A 23,492-nucleotide genomic window follows, 5' to 3' on the forward strand; every position below is an offset into this window, starting at 1 on the left:
AGAGCGCAAACAATGTCATGGGTTCAGGGGCGCTCACTGTTCGAGCATGGTGGTGAAGCAAGCGAAAAGCCTATGGATGCAGCGGTGGTGGCAAGAGGATGGCGAGCAAGAGGGTTTGAAATCGGAAAATGGTCTCGGTTCGCTGCATGTCGGCGAAAGTGCTCTGCTTTGTTCTGGTGCGCCAATAGCGAAACAAAGGCTGCAGGCACTTTCTCTTGGGTCTATCTTTATCGGAAGCCAGGCAGCGCAATGACCCAAAAATCCAGGCTGCCTCGAGAGAAGCTGTTCTGATAGTATTGACCGGTAATCCTTTGGTTGAGCAGCAACTGCTAGGAGTGGTTCGATTTTGATGGCTCTGCACCACTCTGGGCCACACCGCGAGCCAGAGATGCTGAACAGCGGCAGAAAGAGGAGATAGCTCTGCGTCTTGTATGGTCGATTGGCTGCCGCTTTCGCACTTCGTTGGTCGGTGTTGGAAGGGTATGTGAGGACGGCGCGGATTGCAACGACTCCTGTGAAAACTCTTCCTACGTTGCTTCTATCGCTTGTTTCACCGCGATGTCAGTCACTATAGCCTATTCGCAAACTCGAGCTGGCTGATCAGCGTCCACAACGAAGTAAAGAGGAGCGGCAATGTAAGTTGAATTAGGCGTGGGGAAATACGAATTTGCAATCGCAATGTCTCAGAGTCGTGGTCGCTGCGCCGGTTGGTCGCTCGTTATCCACGACCAACTCTCGGCCCACGTTGCAGCCGTGCGTCTCGTCCAAGTCGAAGCCTTACATTGCTTCACATGTGTCTCAAGGTCTTGCATGGTGACGTACCTCCAGTACGAACCGAGAGAACGCTGATCATATCAAACAACTGCTGTCCGCGATGATTCCAGGTTGTCTGAAAGGAAAGATGGAGCGGGTTAGATTCTGCGAGATTGGCGCAAAAAAATCATCGGAAAACGACGCCGAAACGTCGAAGACGCTGTTTGCTGATCGCGATCGTCTCGTCCTCATTCACCCAGACCCAACATCGATCTGCAATGAGTGCCATTCTTGCTACCAAGCGAAACCCTTTATCTCTCTCTCGCCCGATCGCGACGAAGCGAAAGCGCAAGACGCTCGCAAAGGGAAACCCTTCGGCGGCTCTACAGCGTGTGCTGCAGCAAAGAAGGGCAGAGATCGAGAAGATCGCACACAAAGAAGGTCTCACAAACTCGCTTCGGGATAGAGTCCATGATCGATTTTCCACGAAAGCGCCCTGTGTACCTGCAGATCACAATCTGTCGTAGCTCTGCTTTTAAGATCGGACATGCTCGTATACCGCCGTGATTCTCGACATTGTTTTGTGGCCTGCAAAGGAGCAAGATCCGCGGCAGTGGTTCGTTGCAGCCGTTCACGAGTCTGTTCGACGATGCGCCCGGCTGTGATGAGCAGGCAACTCGGTAAACGAACGACAGATGTATTTGTTAGACGAGGCTGAGGATACATTTCGCCTAAGAATATGCGTCTGTTTGCTGGAGCTGTCAAAGATCACAATTCATTTCTTTCGCGAACGGCGAAGAGCGAGCATGTAGCGACAGGCACTCGACTCCCCGGTGTGAGACATTTTCATTATGGACCTCCAGTGTGCTGCTGCATGGCGAACTTGGGGTTTTACAAAAAAAGAATTGCGATTTATTTAATTTTGGTTTTCTCACAGTCGACTAAGGATTCGGCGTCCGACGCCAACGGCGTGCTCCTCGCTCCGGTTGTTTCGACGCCCAAACAGAGAGAGAAAGAGGCGAAAATTCTCAGCAGCGCCGCTACCAGTAGAACAAACAATAAAAATGCAGGACCACCGTCAAACTGCATGAAAGCTGCAATCAATCAGCTGAAAGCAAGAGAGCGAGAGGAACAAGAAGGGCTGGACCTCGCTCCTCGTTCCTTTGGTGTGCATCCGACGATCTTTTCGTTGTTTCTCTCTCCTACACGGATCGCCCGACCAGAGGCCGCTGTAGCAACTGCAGCAGCAAGAATTCGCCTTATCCGCCTTCGTGCATCCTTTTCTTCCCACTCTGGATCCAAGCTGGGTTCGTTTCGTTTAGCGCGATTGCGCGCAGCTCTCTGTGCGTATTCGCAGCCCCGCTGCCTTGGCGTGTGCTTCTCGTTGACGGGAGGGCCTAGAGTCTCAGACGACGTCGTCGTCGTCATTTGTCCCACAAACAATTCGACGAGCTGGAACGGCGCTTGGGCCTTGAGCTAAGCTGGAATCCTGCGCATGGCTCCTGCTGGTGCTGCCGCGCTAAAGAGGCGCGGGAGCGCTACTTGGCGCGCAGCCCTTCGCTTGTCTGTGTTCCACTCTGGTCGCGAGCTAGTCGCTTGGACTTTTTCCGATTTAGAGATACTGCCAACGACCCTTGCTGTGCTTAATGAACTCGTCTCTTTGGGCTCTTCTGAACTACTCGATCTCTAAATCCCATTTTTGGAGCGATGCGAAGTAAGTCTGATGCTGATTGATATGGTGTAGATGTCGATTCCGAGCTCGAGAAGCCGGATAACAGGTAACGACTGAGAACCAAAAGTAGTCGAGCCAGGAAGAAGGCATGACAAAGTTCTGAAACACGGCTTGGCGTGACCGCGAAGCCATATCGACCCTGCATTGCCGGGCAGGGCGGACAGCTGAAAGATCAGCAAAGCAAGCCAGAAATCGCCGCCTTCGCCCTCCAGTCGCGATCTGGAACGGCTCGCTATCCATCTGAGACATTTGTCCACTCGGTCCCCCCGGGGTCCTCTCTGGCTCTGCTGCAGCATCAGCATTGTCCTCTTTCCACTCCGCCCGCCTTCCGTCTCTCGAGGCTTGTGCAGGCCGGTTCATATTCGTCGTTGGGGCAGCGCTGTTCGCCGCACCGTGCTGTTCGCGACCTCGACTGTCCGGCCTGTGTGTCTCGGCTAGTGAACAGAGATTATTTGTAGTCCTTGCCCTTGTCTCGGCGCTTGCGACTACAAACACGAGTCTCTTTGTTCTGACAGTTCTTCTTCCGATGCTGGTTGCTCGCGGCTACTGTCAGCCTCATCGGCAATTCCGCTCGCTCGCTCGCCGTTGGGTAGCAGCTCGAAGGGCGAGATCTGCGCCTGGTCAAGTAGAGAGACTGCCCTGTGCTGTCCTTTAGAGTTGTGTTGGATGAGATCCTTGCGCTCGTCCTCTCCCTAATCTCTCGTATTGCAAATGCCTGGCCGCCCCCGTCGCTTCCTCGTCATCTTTGCTTCATATACTAACCACTTACCGACCTCCGTTCAGAGCCACTATCCCCTCGTATTCAGTCACCACCACTTACCCTGCCTTGTCTTGCACTCTATACCCTCTCACACATTGCTAGCAAGCCTCTCCTCTTCCGACCCACGTACGACGGACGCTCTTTCCCTGCTCATCATCACGACTACCATCATCTCATTCCTGGTATCACAACAGCAAAGCAGCACTACAACACGCTCGTGAAACCGCCATGAAGGCCTTTTCGTCGTCGACCGTCTCGCTGCCTCTGAGCAGTGGCGCAGACGCAAAGCCGTCCAAGAAAAAGCTCTTGAAGCGTTTCTCACTCAAATCCAAGAAGCCATTGAGTGTCGATATCAGCAGCAGCAGCAGCACCTCATTCTTGGCTTCACAATCTACCACCACGCTCGCTGGGTCTGCCAACGAGCAACAGCAGCACCCCTCGAGCCGTCGAACGTTTGACATGTTCTCGTCAGCGCCCTCTACGCCCAGAACGCCCAAGACTCCCAAGTTTTTTTCGTCTTTGGCTCCCTCGAGACGCTCGACATCAGCTTCAATGGACGCGGTGCGCGCTCCGACCAGCTCCCGGTTTCCCGCTAAGGATGCACCGCCTGTCCCGGCGATCCCGAAGATGTTTTTGATCTCGGATGAGGTATTTGTCATTGCTGCCCCGCCCAAGCCGGCGCAACAGACGGTCTCGGCGCCTCGCGTAAGCGAAAGCTCCAGCTCTCCGTCTACCTACTCGATGCTCTCCGCGGCTTCTTCACACACTTCACACAGCTGGGTTGGCAACCTTGGCTCTCCGGAAGAGGACGAGGTGCCGACGTTCAAGGCATGCAAACCAGAGCCCGAGCCGGAACCCGAGCAGATGCGCTCGAGCCTGGACGAGATCGACCAACAGATCGTGCTCAATCTGTGTCTCCACCTGTGCGACGAGAAGGCACCCGCCTCCCGCAGCGAAAGCGCACACAAGGAGAGACGCGCACGCAGGAGGAGCGCCAGCCTGCGCGCACAAGCCGCCCCTGTCTCCTCCTCACACGCTCGAATGGCCTCGGCACCTCCCTCGCTAGGCCCGCTGCCACCTCAGCCATCGCAGCCGCCGACGCAAGAAGTGCTGCGAAAGACCGACCAGATCAAGAAGCGATACAGCAAGCAGAGCAGCTCGCCGTTGCTCTCGAGCAATTCGCCGTTGATAGGAGGCAGTGACGATACTTCCTCAATCTTCTCCTCGCCGCGCCCAGCACCGGGTACGCCCAAGTTTAACAGCATCTCGAGTCTGAAGAGCCTCGAAGCCGGCTTGTCGCTCGATTCGAAGCTGGTCAAGAGGAATCACAAGCGATCGGTGTCCAAGCATTCGATCAAGTCGGTGGATACGTTGTTTAGCGTGCCCAAGGAGGTCAGGTTGACGCCGGGACATGTGGCGACGCACCGGGATTTTTTTGAAGATCCAGCGGTGGAGCTCGTCTCGCGCTTCTCGGAAGACTCGGATGAGGGCGACGACGCAAGGCGCCTGTTTTCCTCGCTCCTCTCGCCCAAGCTTGGAAGCGTCGCCAAGTTCACCTCGACATTCTCGTCGTCGAGCCACTCGAACAGCAGCACCATCAGCGCGCTCGACATGACCCGGTTGGACGCCGACGGCGGCAACGGCAATGGCAACGGAGTCCACTGCGGCTCCCGCACGCCCGAGATGGTCGCGACCCGAAACTCGTCCTCCTCGTCGAGCAGCTCGCTTTCGGACCTCTCGGACTTCACGGCAACACTTGGTGCTGCAGAGGATCCCGTCTTCGACCTCTCGCGCCCGAGCATGGACTACGCAACCGTCTACGCCCTCGCGCAGAAGTACGCTGCCCAGGCTTCCTCGCACACCACCGTTGCCCCGGTCTACAAGAAGACCCCCCTCAAGTCCGAGTCTAAGACGTCGACGTCCATGCGCACCCTCCTCAACCCAGCCGCCAGTCGCTCGCACAGAAACCTGCCGGACCCCGTCGACCGATCCTACCACCTTCGCAAGTATTAGTATACACACACTCTCTCTCTGTTGTAGTCACAGTAACGCATCTCGCATCCTCTCATCTCGCACGGACACTCGTTCTTCCAATCGCTCCAACTAGTCTTGTTGCATTACCCTTCCTGCCAGCCTGTGTGTGTCTCAGTGTGTGCATGGGCCGAAACGCGAAGAGCCGCATTTGAAGAAGATTCATCCACTCAGCTTCAGCAGCCCTCCTCCCCAGCCCAAGACCCACACACACAACAGCTCAATCCCTCGTTCACACCAAGACGAAGAAAAGATCGCCTCTCTCGTTGCACTTGCAGAGAGAAAAGGCCCGGACAAAGAACAAATACATTGGAGGGTGAACATTACGACGACTGCTGCTGCTGCGGCGCAGGCGACGGGGACTGCTGTTGCTGCTGCTGCGACGGTGGTCTCTGCTGCTGCTGCTGTTGCTGTTGAGCCGCCGCAACCGCCGCTGCCTGCTGGGCCGCTGCTTGAGCCGCCAGCGCCTGTGCCTGGCTGGGAACCTTCTCCTCCAGCATCTCGTACATGAGATGGAAGTTCTTCGACACCTTTTCCCAGACGGAGGGGTCGAAAAACACGTAGGTCCCGCGCTCGTACGTCGGCGTCTTTTGCAAGGGCTCCGTGTTCTGCTCCTTGGTCAACCACACATGCAGCTCCTTGTGGTACCTCCAGTTGCGCGCATACAGCTCCTGCGCCGCCACCTCCTGCAGCACGTCGCGCGGTGTCGAGTAGAAGATGAAGAACAGCGTCTCGTCCGAGAACGACGCAATCTTGCTCTGCGCAGGCGGCGGAGGCTGCACGTTGTAGCACGACGGCAAGGTGAACTCGGGCTCAACCCTCGACGAAGCCAGCATGTTGTTTTCTGACCAGGGCGTGATGAACGACGGATGCAGCGGATCCGACTGGTTCAAGTTGAGACCAAACGTTTGCAGATCCACTCCCATGGACAACATCGACAGATCCGGATCCGACGACTTGATCAGCGATAGCAGACCAAGCAACCCGAACCGATCCGCTGGCGAGGTGAGAATCTGCTGCGCAGGTGTTCGCGCCATCGCACCCGTCTGGCCGAGACTTTGGGAGCCGGCCGCACCCTGGATCGCGTCACCCCGAATCGAAGCGTTGTCGGTCAAAGGTGAAGATGCGCCGAGGTTGCCAGCTGCGTTGCGGACGCTCGACAGCGGCGATCGTGCCGAAGAGGGCGAAGACGAGCGCGGGAGCCCGTTGAGCTGATTCGGTGCTGCCACTCCATTGTTGCCGCCGCCGAAGAGCGAGCCTGGTGGCGCCCACGTCTGTTGCTGAACACCCAATCCTGGTCCAGGTGGTCCTGCGCCGAGCTTGGTGGCGTAGTTGCGGTCCGGCTCGCCAAATCCACCTCTCGCTGCTGACAAGGATGCATCGGTTCGTGCACCGCCACCGACTACGGACCCCAACATGCTCTGTCTGTGCTGTTCGCGTTGCTGATGTTGGTGCTGAAGTGCTGCTGCTGCTGAAACCTGTTCTGCGACTCCGCGCGGGAACCCATCGTCACCGGTGCGTCCATCTGTCGAGCTTGTCTGGTTGAGTGCTGGAAACTCGTCCTGGTTGAAGTTGCGCAACGGCGCACCGCCACGAAGGGCCGCTGTTACGCCACCAGTGCCAGCCTGAGTCGCATAGCTTGACAGAGGTTGGTTGAGACCGCCAAGGCCGGGCGCGCCACCTTGCTGAGCCTGGCCTCCTCCCAATGCTGGGAAATCACTGAGATTGAGCTCGCCTCCTTGACCTTGCCCTTGCGACTGCCCTCCCGATTGGCCTGAGAGCCCAGCCAATTGCGATGCCAAACTCGCTGCACCTGTCGTGTTATTGGACCCTGATCCGCCGAATGGAAAGGCACCAGCACCACCTGCAAAAGATCGATGCGGAAAGGATAGAGTCGGGGTGATGAGTACGGGAGCTTGTGAGGATGCCGTGTCCGCCGCATGCAACCTACCTTGTTGTGATTGCGGCATACCTGGGAAGGAGCCCATCATGCGCGGGCCACCTTGAAGGTATGGATACATAGCTGCGTTGATGCCCGGACCTGGGCTGGACGTAGGAGATGCGGAATTGTTCGTATGCGGAAGCCTGTTTGCGAAAGCAGGGAGCGGATAGTTTTGCCGTTGGTTTGCGGAAACTGTCGAGGCAAGATGGGAAATGGAAGGTGAGCAATCAAGGACGGCACGGAACTGCACAGAGACAGCGAATACCTACCTGGTCTTTGCATGACCGAGCAGAAGGCAGAGTAGCTAAGATCTAGCTGTGGTACTGTAGCGGTCGAAGAGATGCGCAGCAAGACCAAAAGTCAGCGGGTGCGCTGAAATGCTGGATTCGAGAGTGCAAGTTGCCCGTGCCAGAAGCAGCGCGATGGTATGCAGGGGCTCTGTTCTAGACAGCCAATCTGTCCCTGAGTCGAGTGGTTGCGGCGGTACCTACAACTTCTGTGGTGGCAAAGCTCGTGGATGGAGGAAGAGAGGAGAATGCCGAAAGATGGAGACCAAGAAGACCCTTCAACCAAGTGCGGATGCGACTTGCGAGTCTGCGCTCGTTGTCGTGATGAAGACGCCTGAAAAGCAACGGCCGCGCTTTCGCGCTTTCTCGCTGTACGTTGCTCTCTCTCTGTCTGTGGATGTCTGCGGACCGCTCGCTGGTTGGCTGCTCTCTCACCCACCCTGAAGCCTAGCTCGCCTGATCGTCCACTTTGTAAATGGCCGAATTACGAGAAATTGACCGCAAGTGGATTGATTATCCTAAGACTTGTATTGATCAGAGGCGGTTGTGAATACGTTTCTTCAACCGTATTTCCCCCATTGAAATCAAAAGCCACTCCTTGTATTCATCGGACTACAAAGTTCGAAACTAATCTATCCTACCAAGAAAGCATTAAGCGGTCTAACATTTTCCGTTCAACTGCGACCAGGCTGCCGTCTACGTGTCTCGCCTTCTCAGTGCTGCAGGAAACGTGGGAGAGTGTGAAGCGGACAGTGCACAGGCGTGCGTCTGTCTGTCTTGTATCTGAAATCAACATAGACGCAATTCCGAGAGAGTCGTCTCTCGTTCTTCTCACCATCCTCACTGTCACCCTTTTCTTTCCTTGTAGGCCTTCTCGCCTCGTGACTCCGCAAGACTGCATTTCGCCACATCGCCACAAGAGCGTTCGTCCATATACGCTGAACTACATTTCGCTGCAGCAACCGCTCCTCTGCTCGACAAGCGACAAATTAGCCCACCATGGCCGACGGACCTTCCAAGGACGAGCTCGTCGAGATCTTCAAGTCGCTCAAGGCGACACAAAAGGGTAACAAGGTACGCCTGCTCGTCGCAAATGGCCTTCGAATGACGACATGACTGCTGCTAACTGCCCTCCTTTCTGTTGCGCCAGGTATGCTTTGACTGCGGTGCCAAAAACCCGACATGGGCTTCAGCCACCTATGCCATCTACATTTGCCTCGATTGCTCGTCCGTACACCGCAACATGGGCGTGCACATCACTTTCGTCCGATCCACAAACCTTGATTCGTGGCACTGGTCCCAACTTCGACTCATGAAGGTCGGAGGCAATGCTGCCGCCGCCGAGTTCTTCAACAAGAAGGGTGGCGCACACCTGCTCGCCCCTTCCACCGAGGGTAAAGTCAAGTACACTTCTTCTGTCGCTCTGGCCTACAAGGATGAATTGCAAAAGAGAGCGCTTCAGGATGCCGCCGGACAGAGCCTCAACAGCCCCGTCTATTTTCCCGGTCTGGCTGTCGCTGCGACTGAGACGGCGTCGCCAGCAGCTAGCGCAAAGGCAGGTGGTGGTGGAGACATGGACGACTTTTTCGACGAGTGGGACAAGCCCGCATCCGCTGCCAAGCCAGCACCAGCACCAGCAGCCAAAACAGCACCAGCACCCAGACCAGCTCCCGCGTCAGCCGCAGCGCCCAAAACGGTCACTTCCGCTTCGTTGCGTGCAAGCAGCTCGGCCGCTCGCAAGACGCTAGGTGCCGTCAGCCGCACATCCTCCGCCAGCTCTACACCGGGCACCACCACTCCCACCGGAACAGGCCCCACCGCCAGCGCACCCGCCGCCACTGCACGCCCCGCTCGAGCAGGAAAGCTCGGTCTTGGTGTCAAAAAAGCCAGCGCACCCATCGACTTTGCAGCAGCCGAGAGAAAGGCCAAGGAGGAGGAAGCGGTACGTGCTGCCGAGGCTAAAGCAACAGAAGACGCCGAAGCAAAGGCCCGAGAAGCGCAGAAGGCCAACGAGCAGCAAGCGGAAGCGGAACGCATTGCGCGCGATGCTGTCAAGGCAGCGATGGGCAAGACGGCTGCCCCCGCCTCGCCTGCATCCAAGAGCGGTGCCGCAGCTGGTACCCGAGGCGCGGCTGCTGCGACTCCGGACGCATTTGCCGACGCCAAGGCCAACGGCGACATGGACCGGCTCGGCATGGGCTTCGGCCGTCTGGGAATGAAGGCCAACGCGCACCAGGCCAAGCTGGCCGCCGAACGCGCCGCGGCCGCAGCCAACAACTCTGCCGCCACGGACTCGGATGCCGGTGAGAACGAACCGAGCTACGCACGCAACAAGTTTTCCGGGCAGAAGAGCATCTCGTCGGACCAGTACTTCCAGCGCGGCACGTACGACCCGCAAGCCACCTCCGAAGCGCAGCAGCGTCTGCAGACGTTCCAGGGCCAGACGTCCATCTCGTCCAACCAGTACTTTGGGCGTGAGGAGGACGAAGAGGGCGAGCAGGCACAGATGCAGGGCGGTGGAGACTTTAGTGACATCGAAGCCACAGCAAAGGAGTACTACCAGCGCTTCATGGCGAATCCGGACGTGCAGAGCAGCATCGACAGCTTCCGTTCCGGTGCGTTGAAGCTGTCGCAGTACCTCGAGGATATCAGCCGCAACGGTGCCTGAACCCAATAGAACGAGATTTCGGCACCTCATCTACGTTTCCACATGCATCTCCGCGTTTGTCTGGCTCGCAATCCATCATCCCACGTTCCTTTCTTTCTCGTGATGGTGTGTGCTCAGGATCGCACACGAGCCAAGTTGCTTCACGTCACAACGATGATGCTGATGTTCTTCCATTCGTGGTGCGAAGGTGACATGCTTTTGGAAGGTTGACGTGCTCACTTGAGTAGCTCATTGAGAACCATATCGTCAGTAATGTTGCGGACACTGTCGGGAGAAGAAAACAATGAACACGTCAGCACATGCGCGGCGGGTGGGAGGCGCAACCTCATCCAACAAGGAGGTTCAACAATGCGAGGACTTACTTTGCACCTCGGTAGTTGAGCTTTTTGAGCACCTCGATCACCTTGTCGCTCTCGAAGCCCTGTTCGATTGTACAGCAGCAAGCAAGCCGAAACGAGGTATGTGTGTCAGTCAAGCGCCGTGCGTTCGTTTCAGCATTCTGGCCAAGTGTGGGTTCGACTTACCATGTTGACAAACTGATCGACATGTTCGCGTTTCAGTCCCGCGAGCAAGACCGGATCGGCCTTTTCGTCACTCTGCCCGACCTTGCTCTGCGCATTCGCAGGTGGCTGTGCCGACTCGGAGCCATTTGCGTAGATCTCGGTCCAGTATCTCGCCGTCTTTTCAAAGTCTTCCTTGTCTCGCAAGTAGTGGGTTGCCACTTGGGCGTCTTGTGGGTCGTTTGGCTCGGGCGAGCAGAGCAGTGAGCGCAGCGACATGAGCGTCGACTTGAGCGTCAGCACAGGTGACCACTGGTCTTTGAGAATGTCGAGGCAGATGGCGCCCGATTGCGAAGAGATGTTGGGATGGTACACGCGAGTGATGAACTTCATCTTGATAGGCTGGAAGGGGTAACCTTCGGGCACGACGATGTCCTACGGCAATGCCATTGATAAGGAGGGGCGCAAGGCAAGTCAGATCGGGCAGATGAGGTCGATGGAAGAACGCAGAAGGGGGTTGCTACGTACCACGTCAAAAGTTCCTTTCTCATAGGGAGAGTTTTCTGGCCCTGGGAATGTACCGACGAGATGAAATGGTGACTCTATAGGCGACGAGATCAAGATGGAGGAGGAGAGAGTCAGCTGCGGCCTGGTGATACTGCGATCACGGATCGAATGGTTGGCTGCTCACCATCTATCAAGGAGATCTGGATGCCCGAGGCCTTGTCATTCTTGCAGTCGGTAATCTCCTTATTGATTCTCCTCAATCGTGCGTCTCCCATGATTGCTGCGGTGACGATGCGGAACTTGGACGCGGTCGAAAGGGGTCTGAGAGCGGAAAGAAAGAACGTATTTGTTTGCTCGCAACGTGAGATTCGATGCGGTGATGCCCGTTGTCCGCTATTGATAGGGGTAGTGGAAGTTGCTCTGCTTTGTGAGCGAGCTGAGAATGGTGGAGGGGAGCAAAAGGAAGTGACTGAGGAGTGATTATCCCGTGTGAGCGAGCCACTTTTTTCTGTGACCGAGGAGGTTGAGAAGGCAATGCGTGCGTGTCACGGCGTCAAAGCAACTAAAAATCACCAAAGCTCTCTCCGTCCACGGCAACCCAGCACCACTCCACTTTGCTTTGTTCATACAGAATTTAGCTGAGCGAGCGGGTCCTCCATGCCTTTTGGAAGAAAGGAAATTTAAAGAGCAGTAAAAAAGGAGGCCACGAAAATGTCAATAGACGACTCAGCTTCGACTTTCATCACACACATCTTTATCGTTGCTCTACGGTCTCCGCTCTTGTACGTCATATTGATGCTGCACCGCTCACCGACGACGTGAACGCAACGGCAGACGAAGCCGACCTCGTCAAACATGCCCTTTGCGCAACTCGTCATCGGCCCACCGGGCTCTGGCAAGACCACCTATTGCTTCGGCCAGTATCAGTTTCTCTCTCTACTTTCGAGACCCTGCAGCGTCGTCAACCTTGATCCAGCTAACGATCGGCTGCCGTATCCATGCGCTGTCGACATCAACCGCCTCATCTCGGTCCGCGACGTGATGGCCGAGCTCTCGCTCGGTCCCAATGCCGCTATGCTTTACTGCATCGAGTACCTCGAAAAAAACGTCGATTGGCTTATCCAGGAGCTTAAACGCGTCATGGATGAGCAGCGACAGGGCAAGACCGGCCAACTTGCAGGCCACGGCGACCAGGAAACGCCCATCGGCCCAGTCAGCGCTGGATTTGAGTACTTGATCTTTGATCTTCCGGGACAGGTGGAGCTCTCCACCAACCACCCTGCGCTCAAACGCATCCTCGAGACGCTCGAGAAGCAGCTCGGACTACGCTTTGTCGCTGTCCACCTCACCGACGCCACACATATTACGGATGCATCTCGCTACGTCTCGATCCTCATTCTGGCACTACGAGCCATGCTTGCTCTCGAACTTCCTCACGTCAACGTGCTTTCCAAAGTCGATCTGCTCGGACAGTCGTACATCTCGCAATCAAAGCGTTCCCTCGACCGCTACGACGCCAGTAGCAACAACGGCGACAGCAGCTCGGACGAGAACGAGCAAGATGCCGACAAGGTTAGGAGCGGACCTGCTGGCATGGGTCTGCAATCCGACATGGCTTTTAATCTCGACTTTTACACGCAGGTTCAAGATCTCTCGTATCTTCGCGACCTCCTCTCACAACCTTCCGGTCCCGGCTCATCACGGCGCAATGAGAAGTACGGCAAGCTCAACGAAGCTATCTGCGAGCTCGTGGAGGATTTCGGTCTGGTGTCGTTCGAGACGCTCGCGGTCGAGGACAGGCGGTCCATGTTTCGACTGTTGCAAGTGCTCGATAAGGCGGTGGGCTACATCTACGTCTCACCTTCCGCCAGTACACTTGGCTTGGATGCACAGGACGAGGATGGCGCTTACGAACCCGGTCGTGCGTCGGCGACTGCATCCGCTGCGCTCAAGGCGCAATCGCATGGCATAGGTGCAGATCCCCATTCGCTCTTCAGTGTTGCGGATCGAGGCGATCCGCTTGGCTGGGGGGATGCGCTGGAGGTGCAGGAGAGGTACATCGACCACCGCGATGTCTATGAAGAAGCAGAGATGGAGGAGCGCAAGCAGAGAGACGAGAAGCAGTGGGAGGAAAAGGTGTGGGCCGAGGTGCGCAAGGTGGCCAAGCAGGAGCAAGAGAAGAAGGAAGAGGGCCAGGCACGGCAGTCATGAGACAGGAGAGTAGCATCGTTCATTCATCATTTGTAATAGTAGTCCGCATCATTGTCCATCCTCAACATCCGGCTCCAGCGTGTACAATTCTGCATTGCAAGAGCAGCGTGGGGTATAAAGTACAGGGAGTCCGAAGGGCTGAGGCGGCGCCAAAGTACAAGTTAGCAAAGGTGCGAGACGAGATGCAAGTATAGAGGTAGAACAGAGTGGCCATGGAATCAGAGGACGTGAGCGGTAAAGACGTTCTCCTTGTGTTCCTTGACGCCTTGTTTGGTGGTCAAGATGTCGTGGATCTCTTGAGGCGGGTCGAGGTCGAGGTCCTTTGCGCGTTGCCAGCGTTCTAGCCTGGACATGCCCATGCACGGGCCGTAGTTGGGGTCGAGGTCGAACACCCTCAAGATCTGCTGGATGCGGTTCTCGTGCTCAATGTGCACCGATTTGGAGGGCGGAACGTTCATCGTCTTCTTGGTTTTGCGCCAGACGCCGTCCCATCGTGCATCGTCCACATCCAACTCCGGACGCTTTGCGTCTTCCTCATCTTGCTTTGCTATTTCAGCACTAGTGGGAGAAGGCCGGCGAGCGAGTGATGCTGTGAGGGGCTTCGTAGGTGTAGATGCGGCCTTGAGGTTCGATTTGCCTTTCAACTGGTCTTTAGCAGAGGCAGAAAAGGTGGATTTGGGCTTGGACTGCGCCCGGAACGAAAGCGATTTCTGTGTTGAGCCTTTGGGCGGCATGGTATAGGACTGAGGTGTAGCGACCGTGCTAACGAATGCAGGGTGGGTTGACTACGATTTATGGAGGTGAGAGTCAGAGGTCGACGATAATGGTGAGCAGCGATGGTGTGCGGCGCAGGGTTTTGCTGCTGTGCTGAGCGAAGAGTGGAGGTTCAACGAACAATGACTACCTAATCTTTTTAGTTTTCGTTACGGGAGTGTTACGTCGAAAAAAGGCGTCTAGCTGCAGGGGTAGTTCTCGACGATCTCACAATCGATCGGCATCACTTTTGTCTTTGACCCGGGATTTCGGTTGCCATGCTATTCCTCCGCTGACCGCCGCTGAGTTGGAATCCGCGGGAAACCGGTTTTGGCTGAGTTGCGCGACTTTGGTGTGAAATTACGGCGGAAAGAACGGAGCACCGCGCCTTTTCGTTGCTTGCATTGCAAGGCAATGAAGCGGAACGCGGCGGACGTTTTCGAGTTCAGGCATTCATTCGGCTTTGGCCGAGAGCGAGGTGGGGATGTCGCACTTGAATAGTAGGGCCTGCCTTTGCCGAGCTTGAGGAGAGCGGGGTTTTATTGGCCATCTCGTGTAATATTCTGAGAGGCTAAACGCCGCCTTCACCGCGTTTGTCCTGCTGTTGCGGCGTCAGAACGGAGAGGCGCGGCCGACTGACCGACGCAACAAAATCGAGCAAAATCGTCCCTCAACACATCTCGGGTCTGTGCACGCAGTAACGCATTGCAACGGCGGGCTTCTAATTATTTGAAGGAGGAAGGCGAGCCGCGGCAGCCGCTGGGACTTCACCCTGGGTGATAAGAAGGATGCCCACCCTATGGCGGCGGTGGACGGTGTTGCAAGGATGTGAGATCGAGAGACATGATGGCCGTGAGGCGTAGTGCAACGTCTGGCCGAGCGCCGCTCCTCATCGATTACACCACTTTCGATGCGCCGCTCCTCTTGCTTTGGTCGAGCCTGTAGTTCGACGGTCTGCAAGAAGGTTCCGAGGCACTACTGTGTCCACGAACGATCTTGAAGGCAACGCGCGTTGATCAGGTGTGGGCTGGAATGCTATCGCCCACCGATTCAAGCCTCTTGTTGTATTCTCGTCCAGAGCACCTCCTCAAAGGACGGCGGCTTCATCTCTCTCACACCTCGACTGACACAAATGGGATCTGATCTGAACTCAGTTCTCAACCTCTGAGCAACTGAGTTGTTGAGTGACCTGTCTCAGCACGGCGCGGTGGCAAGAAGGAGCCCTTCTTCGGACCTTTTAGCTCGGGCGAAGTGTAGATGATCCGGACTCCATTCGGACTTTGAGCCAACACGCTGCAGTGCGCCTCTTTTTATGCACAACGCCGTTCTAGGACTGGGCAGCTTGCACACAGACAGCAAAAAGAGGGGACGAAACCAAACATGCAGTCAGGCAGTCGACCGGAAACGACGCGCCTAGCGCCTGTCGCGGATCCATTCATTGCACAAGAACGAGGAACGAGGTGCACCACGAGGTGAACCAGCTGAGGAACGTCGGCGGGAACTACCCACCTTTACAGCACGGCATAGGACCCAGCCAGACTTATTTATAAATATTTATTTGTGCCAGATTCCTGGGAAACGAAAAAGGGGAGTGTGAGAGACAGAGAGAAATCGGGAAATCCGTCTTTCTTTTCTACGCTCAGTCCGTCGCTCTTTGCTCCCTCGCTTGCTATTGACTGCTCCTGCTGCTGCTCTGCCTCTCAAAGGAGTCATTGTCCACGTCCGGCTCGCTGTAACGGCTGGTTCGCCAGTAGGCTACTGGGAGCAGACTGAAGCCTCATCCCTTGCTGCAGCAAGCAGAAGCACAAGCAGACACCAGCCGCAGGCACCGACACGACTCCGGGAAGCCACCGCAACACTATTGCAGCTTTCGCTTAATCTTGGGCGTCGATTTCAGCTTCTGTTTGCAACTCGTCGGTGCTGCTCCGCTCGCCTCCATCGGCTCGAACGCTCCTCTCCTCCCCCCTCTCCTTCCCTTCCTCGCACCGGTCCCCGCGAGTCTCCACCACCGTCCCACGGCCACCCATCCGCTCGTCAAACCATCCTTCTCTCCACCGACCAGCACATTGATCGCCCTCTGCACCATCGGCCCCTTTGTCGTCGTCAAAGGCATCACTCTGACGTCCTTCGCATCCGTCCCCAGCACCAACTTTCAAACCCAGTGTCCTACACGGGAGTGAATCTGTCGTCCGGCCTCGTCGTTAACCTTCAGCAAGTCCTCAGCTTCCAGACCAGCCTTCGCCAGATGCCGTGCTATTGAAGAACAGTAGACACCACTCCACATCGCTCCGCTCTCGAAACTCCCCTTCCAGGGGGTGGCTTGTTCAACTCAAAGCCCCCAGCTTCTCGTCGCGCTGAACCCATCAACGTACGGCAGGACGTCTTCTCTCCCACCGATATCCCAGAGCAGAGACAGGTTATACACGCGTGCCTCCTCTGCTGCAGCACAAGAGATCGTCCCGCCCGTGGTCCCCTCAGTTGTCTCCACCTCCGCCGATGCGCTCCGTGACGTCGATCGCGTCCCATTCATCCTAAACAATTTGCATCCACGCTTCTTGGTGCGCAATCATCCACGCCAGCTCTGACATCGCTCCATACAGTCGGTGGTACCAGCCTCGTCCACCATGGACGGCGATTCGTCCAGAGGGCCACCACATCCAAGGGATCGATTGCCTCCTCGGCAAGTTCCATCCTATCGGCCCGTGGCCTCCGCGCGTGACGACGCACTCAGGATGCGCTCGCACCCCGACCCCGCCCATAGATATCCTCGTTCCGACCTCGAGCCTCCTCCGCCGCTTTATGCTCGGGTATCCGCAGCATGGGCTGACCACGAGCAATCATCAGCTCGACGTTCCTATAGCGTGCACGACGCGCCACCTCCGTCGCAAAGACAAGGCTATCCCTATTCGCGTCCGAACGATTCGCAAGCCTCCCGATACCCGCCGTCGGACCTGCCTCGTCAGCCTCGTTCTACTCGACCCGACGACTACTACGCCGAGCCACCACCTGCGGATGGCAGCATCTTGTCTTCGCGCTATCCACTTCATTCAAATCACTACGAGGAAGATCTTGCTGCCATCGATGGCCGCGTCTCCAGCATGCCAGCGTCGCGCGACTCTTACCGTCCGACCAGGCCTCTTTCTGGCGAACCGAAGATGCGCGTTGACGGCTATCCCGAGCCACCTTACCAGCCCGCTCGGCCGCCTCAAATGGGTCATTCGCCTGATCCGAGGTCAGACGCTGCGCTGACGCACGTGCGTTCACCCGGCCCTGCACACTCCTCCTATGCTCGCCCAGCGCCTCCTCGAAGTATCAGCGACTCATCTCAACCTTATCCACTCGACCCTGCTGAAGCACCCCTTCACCGCGATAAGCGAGCAAGGCTCGACCTCTACTCGGAAAGGCCACAGCCACACGGTCCCGAGTCTTTGCTCCGCCCGCCGCTACTCCACTCGTCCTCGTCGCATCGATCCATCGACTCCGCAATCACTGATTGGGCAGAGCGCGCTGATCCACGCGATCATCGTGCTCGCGACTTTGTCGACACACCGTATCATGCTGACGGAGCAAGCAAGGCAGTACGAAGTGTAGAGTGGGCGGATGCCGAGAAAGCTCATTCGAGCCGACGCACCTCGGGCGTCTCGCATCACACCTTTGATGCCGGCTTCAGTGCGAGCAGCGAGCAGCAGTCCATCAACAGTCAGTCGAGCAAGGTCAAGAGACGCAAACGTGCCGTGCTCAGCTGCACTGAATGCAAGCAGCGCAAGATCAAGTGCGATCGAAACGTACCCAACTGCGGAAGTTGCGTCCGACGCGGCGTTGCACATCTCTGCCGATGGGGCGACGAACGCGACTATTTGCCTGCTGCTCCATCCAGCAACATCACCCCTTCCAATGCTGCACTCATGGCCAGGATCGCTCAACTCGAGTCTCAAGTTCGCGTATTGCAGTCCTCGTCGTCTACCTCCCCCACGGCTGCGCTCGACGCCGGCGCCTCAGAACGAAGCTCAGCTCAGCGGGTCGCATCCAAGTATGGCGCCTCCGCGTCCTCCAGCGGTCATTCCTCTCGCTTCAGTGGTCGGTCCAGCATTCAGTATCCACCCGACTTCACCAGTCGAGACCGTAACGCTTCTAGCACAAAGGTGAGAAGCGACGGAGTAGCTAGGCCGGAACGTCTCGATGAGCATGACGACGACGATGACGAGGCAGAGAGCGAGCAGAGCGATGAGAGCGCAGAGTCCGGTGACGAGAATACGGGCGATCTCCTGCGTGCGCTTGCTCAGGGAACGTCGCTCAAGAACGATAGCAGACCGAGTCCGCCTCAACGCGATCAGCACATCGCAGGCTTACACGAGCAACAGGCCGATGGAATACCGAAAGCCAGCAAGGCTACCACGACCGAGCATCATGTTCGCACAACAGACAGCGATGCCAAGATCGCTGATGCTCGAGACGGGCACGACGGGCACGACGTCTTTCGAAGCACGGCAAACTGGCACTTTGCATCGGCAGCGATGCCGAACATCTCTGCCGCGAGTGATCGGAGAGGCGAGGGGGAAGCTCGTCGACTCGGACTCCTGCAGGTCCTCGACCTGCTGCCCTCGCGTGCCAAAACAGAAGCACTGGTCGAACACTATCTGCGCGAAGCCGAACCCATGGTCCAGTCGTTCCACGCGCCATCGCTATGGAAAGAGCTCAGCCTGTTCTGGAACGAGCTGGATCGCATGCAGAACGCTACCGACACGACTCTGCCTCCGTCGCTGGCTGAACTGCAATTCGGAGGGCTGCTCCTTGCAATCTGCGAATCCGCATGCGAGTTCATGACGCCTGCCGAGGTTCTCGAAAGCGAAATTTGCACGTCGCGCACTTCCATCAACGCACAGCTTTCGCTTCTCGTGCGATCTTGTCTGTCACTGCTCGGTATGGGTCAATTCGTGCGCCATCCTACCATTTGGGGCCTGCAGGCCATCGTAGTACTTCGCCACTACTGCTTCAATCGCGATCACCGCGATGAGTATCGAGTGATTTCCACCATGGCCATCAAAGCGTCCGAGTTCATCGGCTTGCACCATCTCGGCTCGGCGCTTCGGGACGAGGAGCGCTGGGAGGACGAAGAGCGCGAACGTGCCCGCGCACAGATAAACCACGATGGCAAAGAAGCCGGATCTTCTTCGACGCATCGATGGAAGATGCTCACTTCGACGCAAGTCACCGATGGCCACGAAACCGACTCTGACGGCGATGATCTCGACCCGGATCGAAACGAGAGGAAGGACATGAATGCAATGTGGCTTCCGCGCGGCGCTAGACGCAAGAAGTTCGACCTGGCTGCCACCAAGCGTTACAAGGACGGCAGCCGCGTGAACCGAGAACACGGTCGCAAAGTGTGGTTTGCTTTTGCCTGCCTCGACTGGCTGTGCGCTGCCCACTTTGATCGATGCTATCATTGCCACGACGAGATGTTTACCACACAGAGTCCACAGAACATCGACGATGCTGATTTGACAGATAGTGAGGAAACCGAAGTCAAGAGTAGCGACGATAGCGTCCGCCGCCCGCATCGCGTCAAGAACGGTTTCCTCGACAAGATTCGTATCGTCAGCATGCCGACCACGAACAGCTTCATCCCGATTCAGATAGAAATTTGCCACACAGTTCGAAGCATCGCCGACGCTTTGAACCAGGGCGATGATTCGTTTGACTCGGTATTGGCTATCGAAGCCCGCCTGCGCGAAATCTTGCGATCATTACCACGCTTTTTTAAGCTCGACGGCGAGAGCGAGTACGACCCCGAGATCCACCGTTTGCACCAGGAGAGGCCATACCTGTCGTTCCAGCGAGCCATTATCCATGAACACGTGCATCATCGCTTGCTCAAGCTGCATCGTCTCTACATGAGTCGAGGCTACTGGAACGCCAAGTATATCCACTCGACGCGCACGTGCATAGAAAGCGCTCGTGTCGTCATGGGTCTCCTGCGTGCGCTCGACAATGCAGGCTGCCGCGGACAGCGATATTGGATCATCAAGTTCCACATCTTCCATGCTCTGTTGGCGCTGCAGGTGGATCTCCTGTACTTGGCTCGGCAGCCGGTCAACCGCGAGATTTTGGCCAAGCGCGCCGATGTTGTGACGGGGCTCAAGATGCTGCATATGCGGACGGATGTGGAAGGGCGCAATCCGGTCCTCGCGTCGTCGCTCAAGGTGATCAAGGTGCTTCGAGAGGAAGAGCAGGCGCGAAGGGCTACGAACAAGGGAACCTCGGACACGCCGCTTGGCTCGGAAGCTACTACTGGTAGCTCACCTGCTGGAAGCGCAGGCTCGCACAAGAAAGCCAAGGTACGCGAGTGGACGCGCGCATCCGAATTGACAGGCGACTTGGCAGAGCATCTGGAACGCCGAGTCAGCGAGACGTGGTACACGGTGGACGCGACTGAGCTGCGCACGCAGGCCGAAGCTGCGAGCAACCTGGCTGCAGATGCGCGGTCTCCGGACCGCCAAGCCGTCGCTCGAAGGATGGCTGCGATCTCTCGCACGCCGTCGACGCAGGACGGCTCGTCGCTCCACACTGCCGCTGACGCCGGTGCGAGCAGGCGGGCCGCGGCACTGGGCAAGGATGCAGCGCCGGACGGCGACCTGGCCGAGCTGGGCGATCGCCAAGCAAGCGATGTTGAAGGTAGAGATACCGAGTTGGACGACTACCTCAAGCTGCTCTCGTCGTACCAGAATCCGGATGATGCCCCGGATGGCGCGCACTTTTTCGACGTGCTCGATGATATGGTGTTCGAGAATGGCTCCACGAACAAGCCCAGCTTTGGTGGCGCGCTGGCGTCCGAGCTCGTCCCGAATCTGCCACTGCTGCGAGGTCCGGAGGATCTGGCGGCTGCAGGACCTGGCTTCGATGCGTTATCTGCTGCGTGAACGATGCTTTCCTCAAAGGATTCCCCAGCTGGAGCTGCGAACACACGAAAGCAGCGTTCTTTCGTCCAACGCACGGCTTGGGGGAAGCTGGACTCGTGACCGGCAAGGATGGCTTTGCACTGCCGTCTCACATGTTTTATTCCTTTTTTAAGGGTTGTCTTTTTATGAATCGCCAATTGTATCATTGTCCGCAGCAGTGTTTGTGCCGATGAAGGAATAACATGGTTGCGATAGAGGTGGTCGCAAGAGAGTCTTTCAGCAAAATATTATTCAGGGACATATTGGCAATAGCACTATATCTTCAACTCATAGGCAAGATGGCCGAGTGGTCTAAGGCGCTGTGTTCAGGATGTCGTAGTCTTATCGCAGTCTTCGGGCGTGGGTTCGAATCCCACTCTTGTCACCAATTTCCTTTTTTCCCCTCTCCTTGAACCATTTATGGTTGAGCACTGATTTTTGGTGAATTCAATTTGGAACGCAAACATTATACGGTGCGAAGGGGGGATCTAGAGGAGAGTGTCAAGTCTAGGATCAACATTGGGCGAAAGCCTACGCAACACGACCACCAGTACCACTACCACCGACAGCAAAGCAGCTAGCTACAGGTAATTGAAATTCGTCCTTCCCGGCAGCCTGATGGTAGGCCGGCAGAGGAGGGACGGGTGGAGCGGTCGCAGGGTCGTCCGTGTACTCGACGACGATCTTCGGATCTGCATTTGGAATCCCACGTGTTCCGCGTTGCGGCGTGTGGCGCCTTCTCGCTGCGAGCGCCGAGGCAGTGCCTGCGCTGAGCCGGTTGCGTGTGCTACTGACGAGGGCCAGGCTGCGTCGCTTGACGCTATTCACCCTTTTGGTGGCGGTGCTGTGGCCGGTGCGGGTGCTCTTGGCCGGGGGCGGGTGGCTGCGTCCGTGACCTGAGGCGGCGGCGTGTCGACGGTGTCTAGCGCGTTCGCGGGCGAGGGCGGCTTCTCGAGAGGTATAGCCTCCGATGCGGATGGTGCTGCTGGCGACACTAGCGCCGCTGCACGAGCGATGGCTGGTCTGGCTATCGCGGCGTTGCGACAGGTTTGTCTCCCAGTCGTCGTGGTGGGAGGCGGCGAAATCGGACTCGCGTTCGTGTACGATCCCCGCCGCTTGTGCATTCCACACGAAGCCGCGCGTGATCGACGAGCGGTTCGCGTCGATGTGAGTCATGTCGACGGCGACACTGGAGGTCTTGTGCATATGTTGGGCACGTCGAGCGCGGTCCGCCAGCACCTGCTTGTGCGACTCGGTCTCGAGCGAGGGGAAGGATTCGTTGATCGACACTGCTTTGCTGCGTGTTTGACCCGCAGCACCGTTGCCTTTGCGCTTGAAGAGCTGGCGCAACGTCGGGGTTGATTGCTTCGCGCTGGTACTCGTCGAGCCGTAGTCCTTCCCCGCGCCGCCCAAGCTACGGTACACGTGCGCTGTGGTTTGGCCCTTCACAAACTGTTGTCGCCGGCTCGCAATCAGGCTGCGACCGTCCTTGAGCGAATGCTTGTAGAACGCCAGCCCCAAACAAACGTAACACGCCCCGACCACAAACAGCATCCAGCTGACCACCAGCGGGAAGTCGTCCAGGTAATGGCTGAGCATCGACGTTGCAATGACGACGTGCACGCTGCCCAACGCAGCGAGTCCACTTCTACGGCTCAGGACGGGCACCCACGCCTGCGCGAGCTGCTCCAACCTCGTGCTGCCAACCCAGCTGAGCTCGGCCAGGAAAAGAGAAGTGACGGCAAGCATCATGAACGCACGGTGGAGCTCGACCCAAAAGATGCCCCAGGTCTGCATGGGGATCGACGTGCCCGGCACATAGGCGCAGTCGTCGGCCTGCGCTTCGGCGAGCAGCGAGTCGTCGCGGTAGTCGCGGATGTCCTCGATCAGGCCCATGACGAGCGTGGTGAAGACAAGAAGGATGGTAACGAGCGAGATGAGGCGGAGAATGTTGAGGCCGAGGAAGGCGAGCTTGTTTGTGTTGGATATCGGCATCGTGAGGAGTTCCAGTGTGAGCGAGTGAACGAGGGAGAGGATGATCGAGGACGGTCAACATGTCGCGAGTTCAAGGTCGGGGTGGTCGAGGCTTATAGCTCTAGAATTCTCGAATTCTCTCTCTTCAAGTGATGAAAGGGACGTTGGGTAAGCATAGCGAGCTGTCAAGTTGAACGGTGACAAAGGGACAAAGGGGAATTGGGGCCTTGGTGCCTCGGCGTTCCTTGACGCGTCGTTCATGGCGACAGCGAGAAGGAAGTAGTGATTCGGGAAGTCAACGCTTAGTGACGTTTCGTCTGCAGCCACAGTGGTAGTCACAGTCAGTGAAGATAGTTCTGTCGTACCTCTCCGACAAGGGAATGGTGGGGCCAACAGTAACAAAGGGACTCCAGAGTCGCACCCCACCAGAAGCGAT

General features: G+C 57.1%; 8 protein-coding genes across 8 annotated transcripts; 4 read left to right on the forward strand and 4 right to left on the reverse strand.

Annotated features, from left to right (window-relative positions):
- Positions 1-3,473: 3,473 nt before the first annotated feature.
- On the forward strand, positions 3,474-5,258 carry EX895_000750 (uncharacterized protein; the record flags this gene model as incomplete). The annotated part of the gene is made up of 1 exon (XM_029881351.1): positions 3,474-5,258. The coding sequence occupies one exon, from the start codon at positions 3,474-3,476 to the stop codon at positions 5,256-5,258; it is 1,785 nt and encodes a 594-aa protein (XP_029742737.1).
- Positions 5,259-5,599: 341 nt separating this feature from the next.
- Positions 5,600-7,500, reverse strand: EX895_000751 (uncharacterized protein; the record flags this gene model as incomplete). Its single annotated transcript, XM_029881352.1, has 3 exons — positions 5,600-7,140; positions 7,228-7,410; positions 7,488-7,500. The coding sequence occupies 3 exons, from the start codon at positions 7,498-7,500 to the stop codon at positions 5,600-5,602; spliced, it is 1,737 nt and encodes a 578-aa protein (XP_029742738.1).
- Positions 7,501-8,504: 1,004 nt separating this feature from the next.
- On the forward strand, positions 8,505-10,173 carry EX895_000752 (uncharacterized protein; the record flags this gene model as incomplete). The annotated part of the gene is made up of 2 exons (XM_029881353.1): positions 8,505-8,579; positions 8,656-10,173. 2 exons carry the CDS (start codon positions 8,505-8,507, stop codon positions 10,171-10,173), a joined length of 1,593 nt encoding a protein of 530 aa, XP_029742739.1.
- Positions 10,174-10,388: 215 nt separating this feature from the next.
- EX895_000753 (uncharacterized protein) lies at positions 10,389-11,455 on the reverse strand (the record flags this gene model as incomplete). The annotated part of the gene is made up of 5 exons (XM_029881354.1): positions 10,389-10,437; positions 10,536-10,594; positions 10,698-11,108; positions 11,202-11,275; positions 11,365-11,455. 5 exons carry the CDS (start codon positions 11,453-11,455, stop codon positions 10,389-10,391), a joined length of 684 nt encoding a protein of 227 aa, XP_029742740.1.
- Positions 11,456-12,035: 580 nt separating this feature from the next.
- On the forward strand, positions 12,036-13,391 carry EX895_000754 (uncharacterized protein; the record flags this gene model as incomplete). The annotated part of the gene is made up of 1 exon (XM_029881355.1): positions 12,036-13,391. One exon carries the CDS (start codon positions 12,036-12,038, stop codon positions 13,389-13,391), a length of 1,356 nt encoding a protein of 451 aa, XP_029742741.1.
- A 218-nt stretch (positions 13,392-13,609) lies between these two features.
- On the reverse strand, positions 13,610-14,125 carry EX895_000755 (uncharacterized protein; the record flags this gene model as incomplete). Its single annotated transcript, XM_029881356.1, has 1 exon — positions 13,610-14,125. One exon carries the CDS (start codon positions 14,123-14,125, stop codon positions 13,610-13,612), a length of 516 nt encoding a protein of 171 aa, XP_029742742.1.
- Positions 14,126-16,768: 2,643 nt separating this feature from the next.
- On the forward strand, positions 16,769-21,064 carry EX895_000756 (uncharacterized protein; the record flags this gene model as incomplete). Its single annotated transcript, XM_029881357.1, has 1 exon — positions 16,769-21,064. One exon carries the CDS (start codon positions 16,769-16,771, stop codon positions 21,062-21,064), a length of 4,296 nt encoding a protein of 1,431 aa, XP_029742743.1.
- Positions 21,065-21,613: 549 nt separating this feature from the next.
- On the reverse strand, positions 21,614-23,077 carry EX895_000757 (uncharacterized protein; the record flags this gene model as incomplete). Its single annotated transcript, XM_029881358.1, has 1 exon — positions 21,614-23,077. The coding sequence occupies one exon, from the start codon at positions 23,075-23,077 to the stop codon at positions 21,614-21,616; it is 1,464 nt and encodes a 487-aa protein (XP_029742744.1).
- Positions 23,078-23,492: the final 415 nt, after the last annotated feature.

The sequence above is a fragment of the Sporisorium graminicola genome, chromosome SGRAM_1, assembly GCF_005498985.1.
Source record: "Sporisorium graminicola strain CBS 10092 chromosome SGRAM_1, whole genome shotgun sequence".
Taxonomy (NCBI): Eukaryota; Fungi; Basidiomycota; class Ustilaginomycetes; order Ustilaginales; family Ustilaginaceae; genus Sporisorium; species Sporisorium graminicola.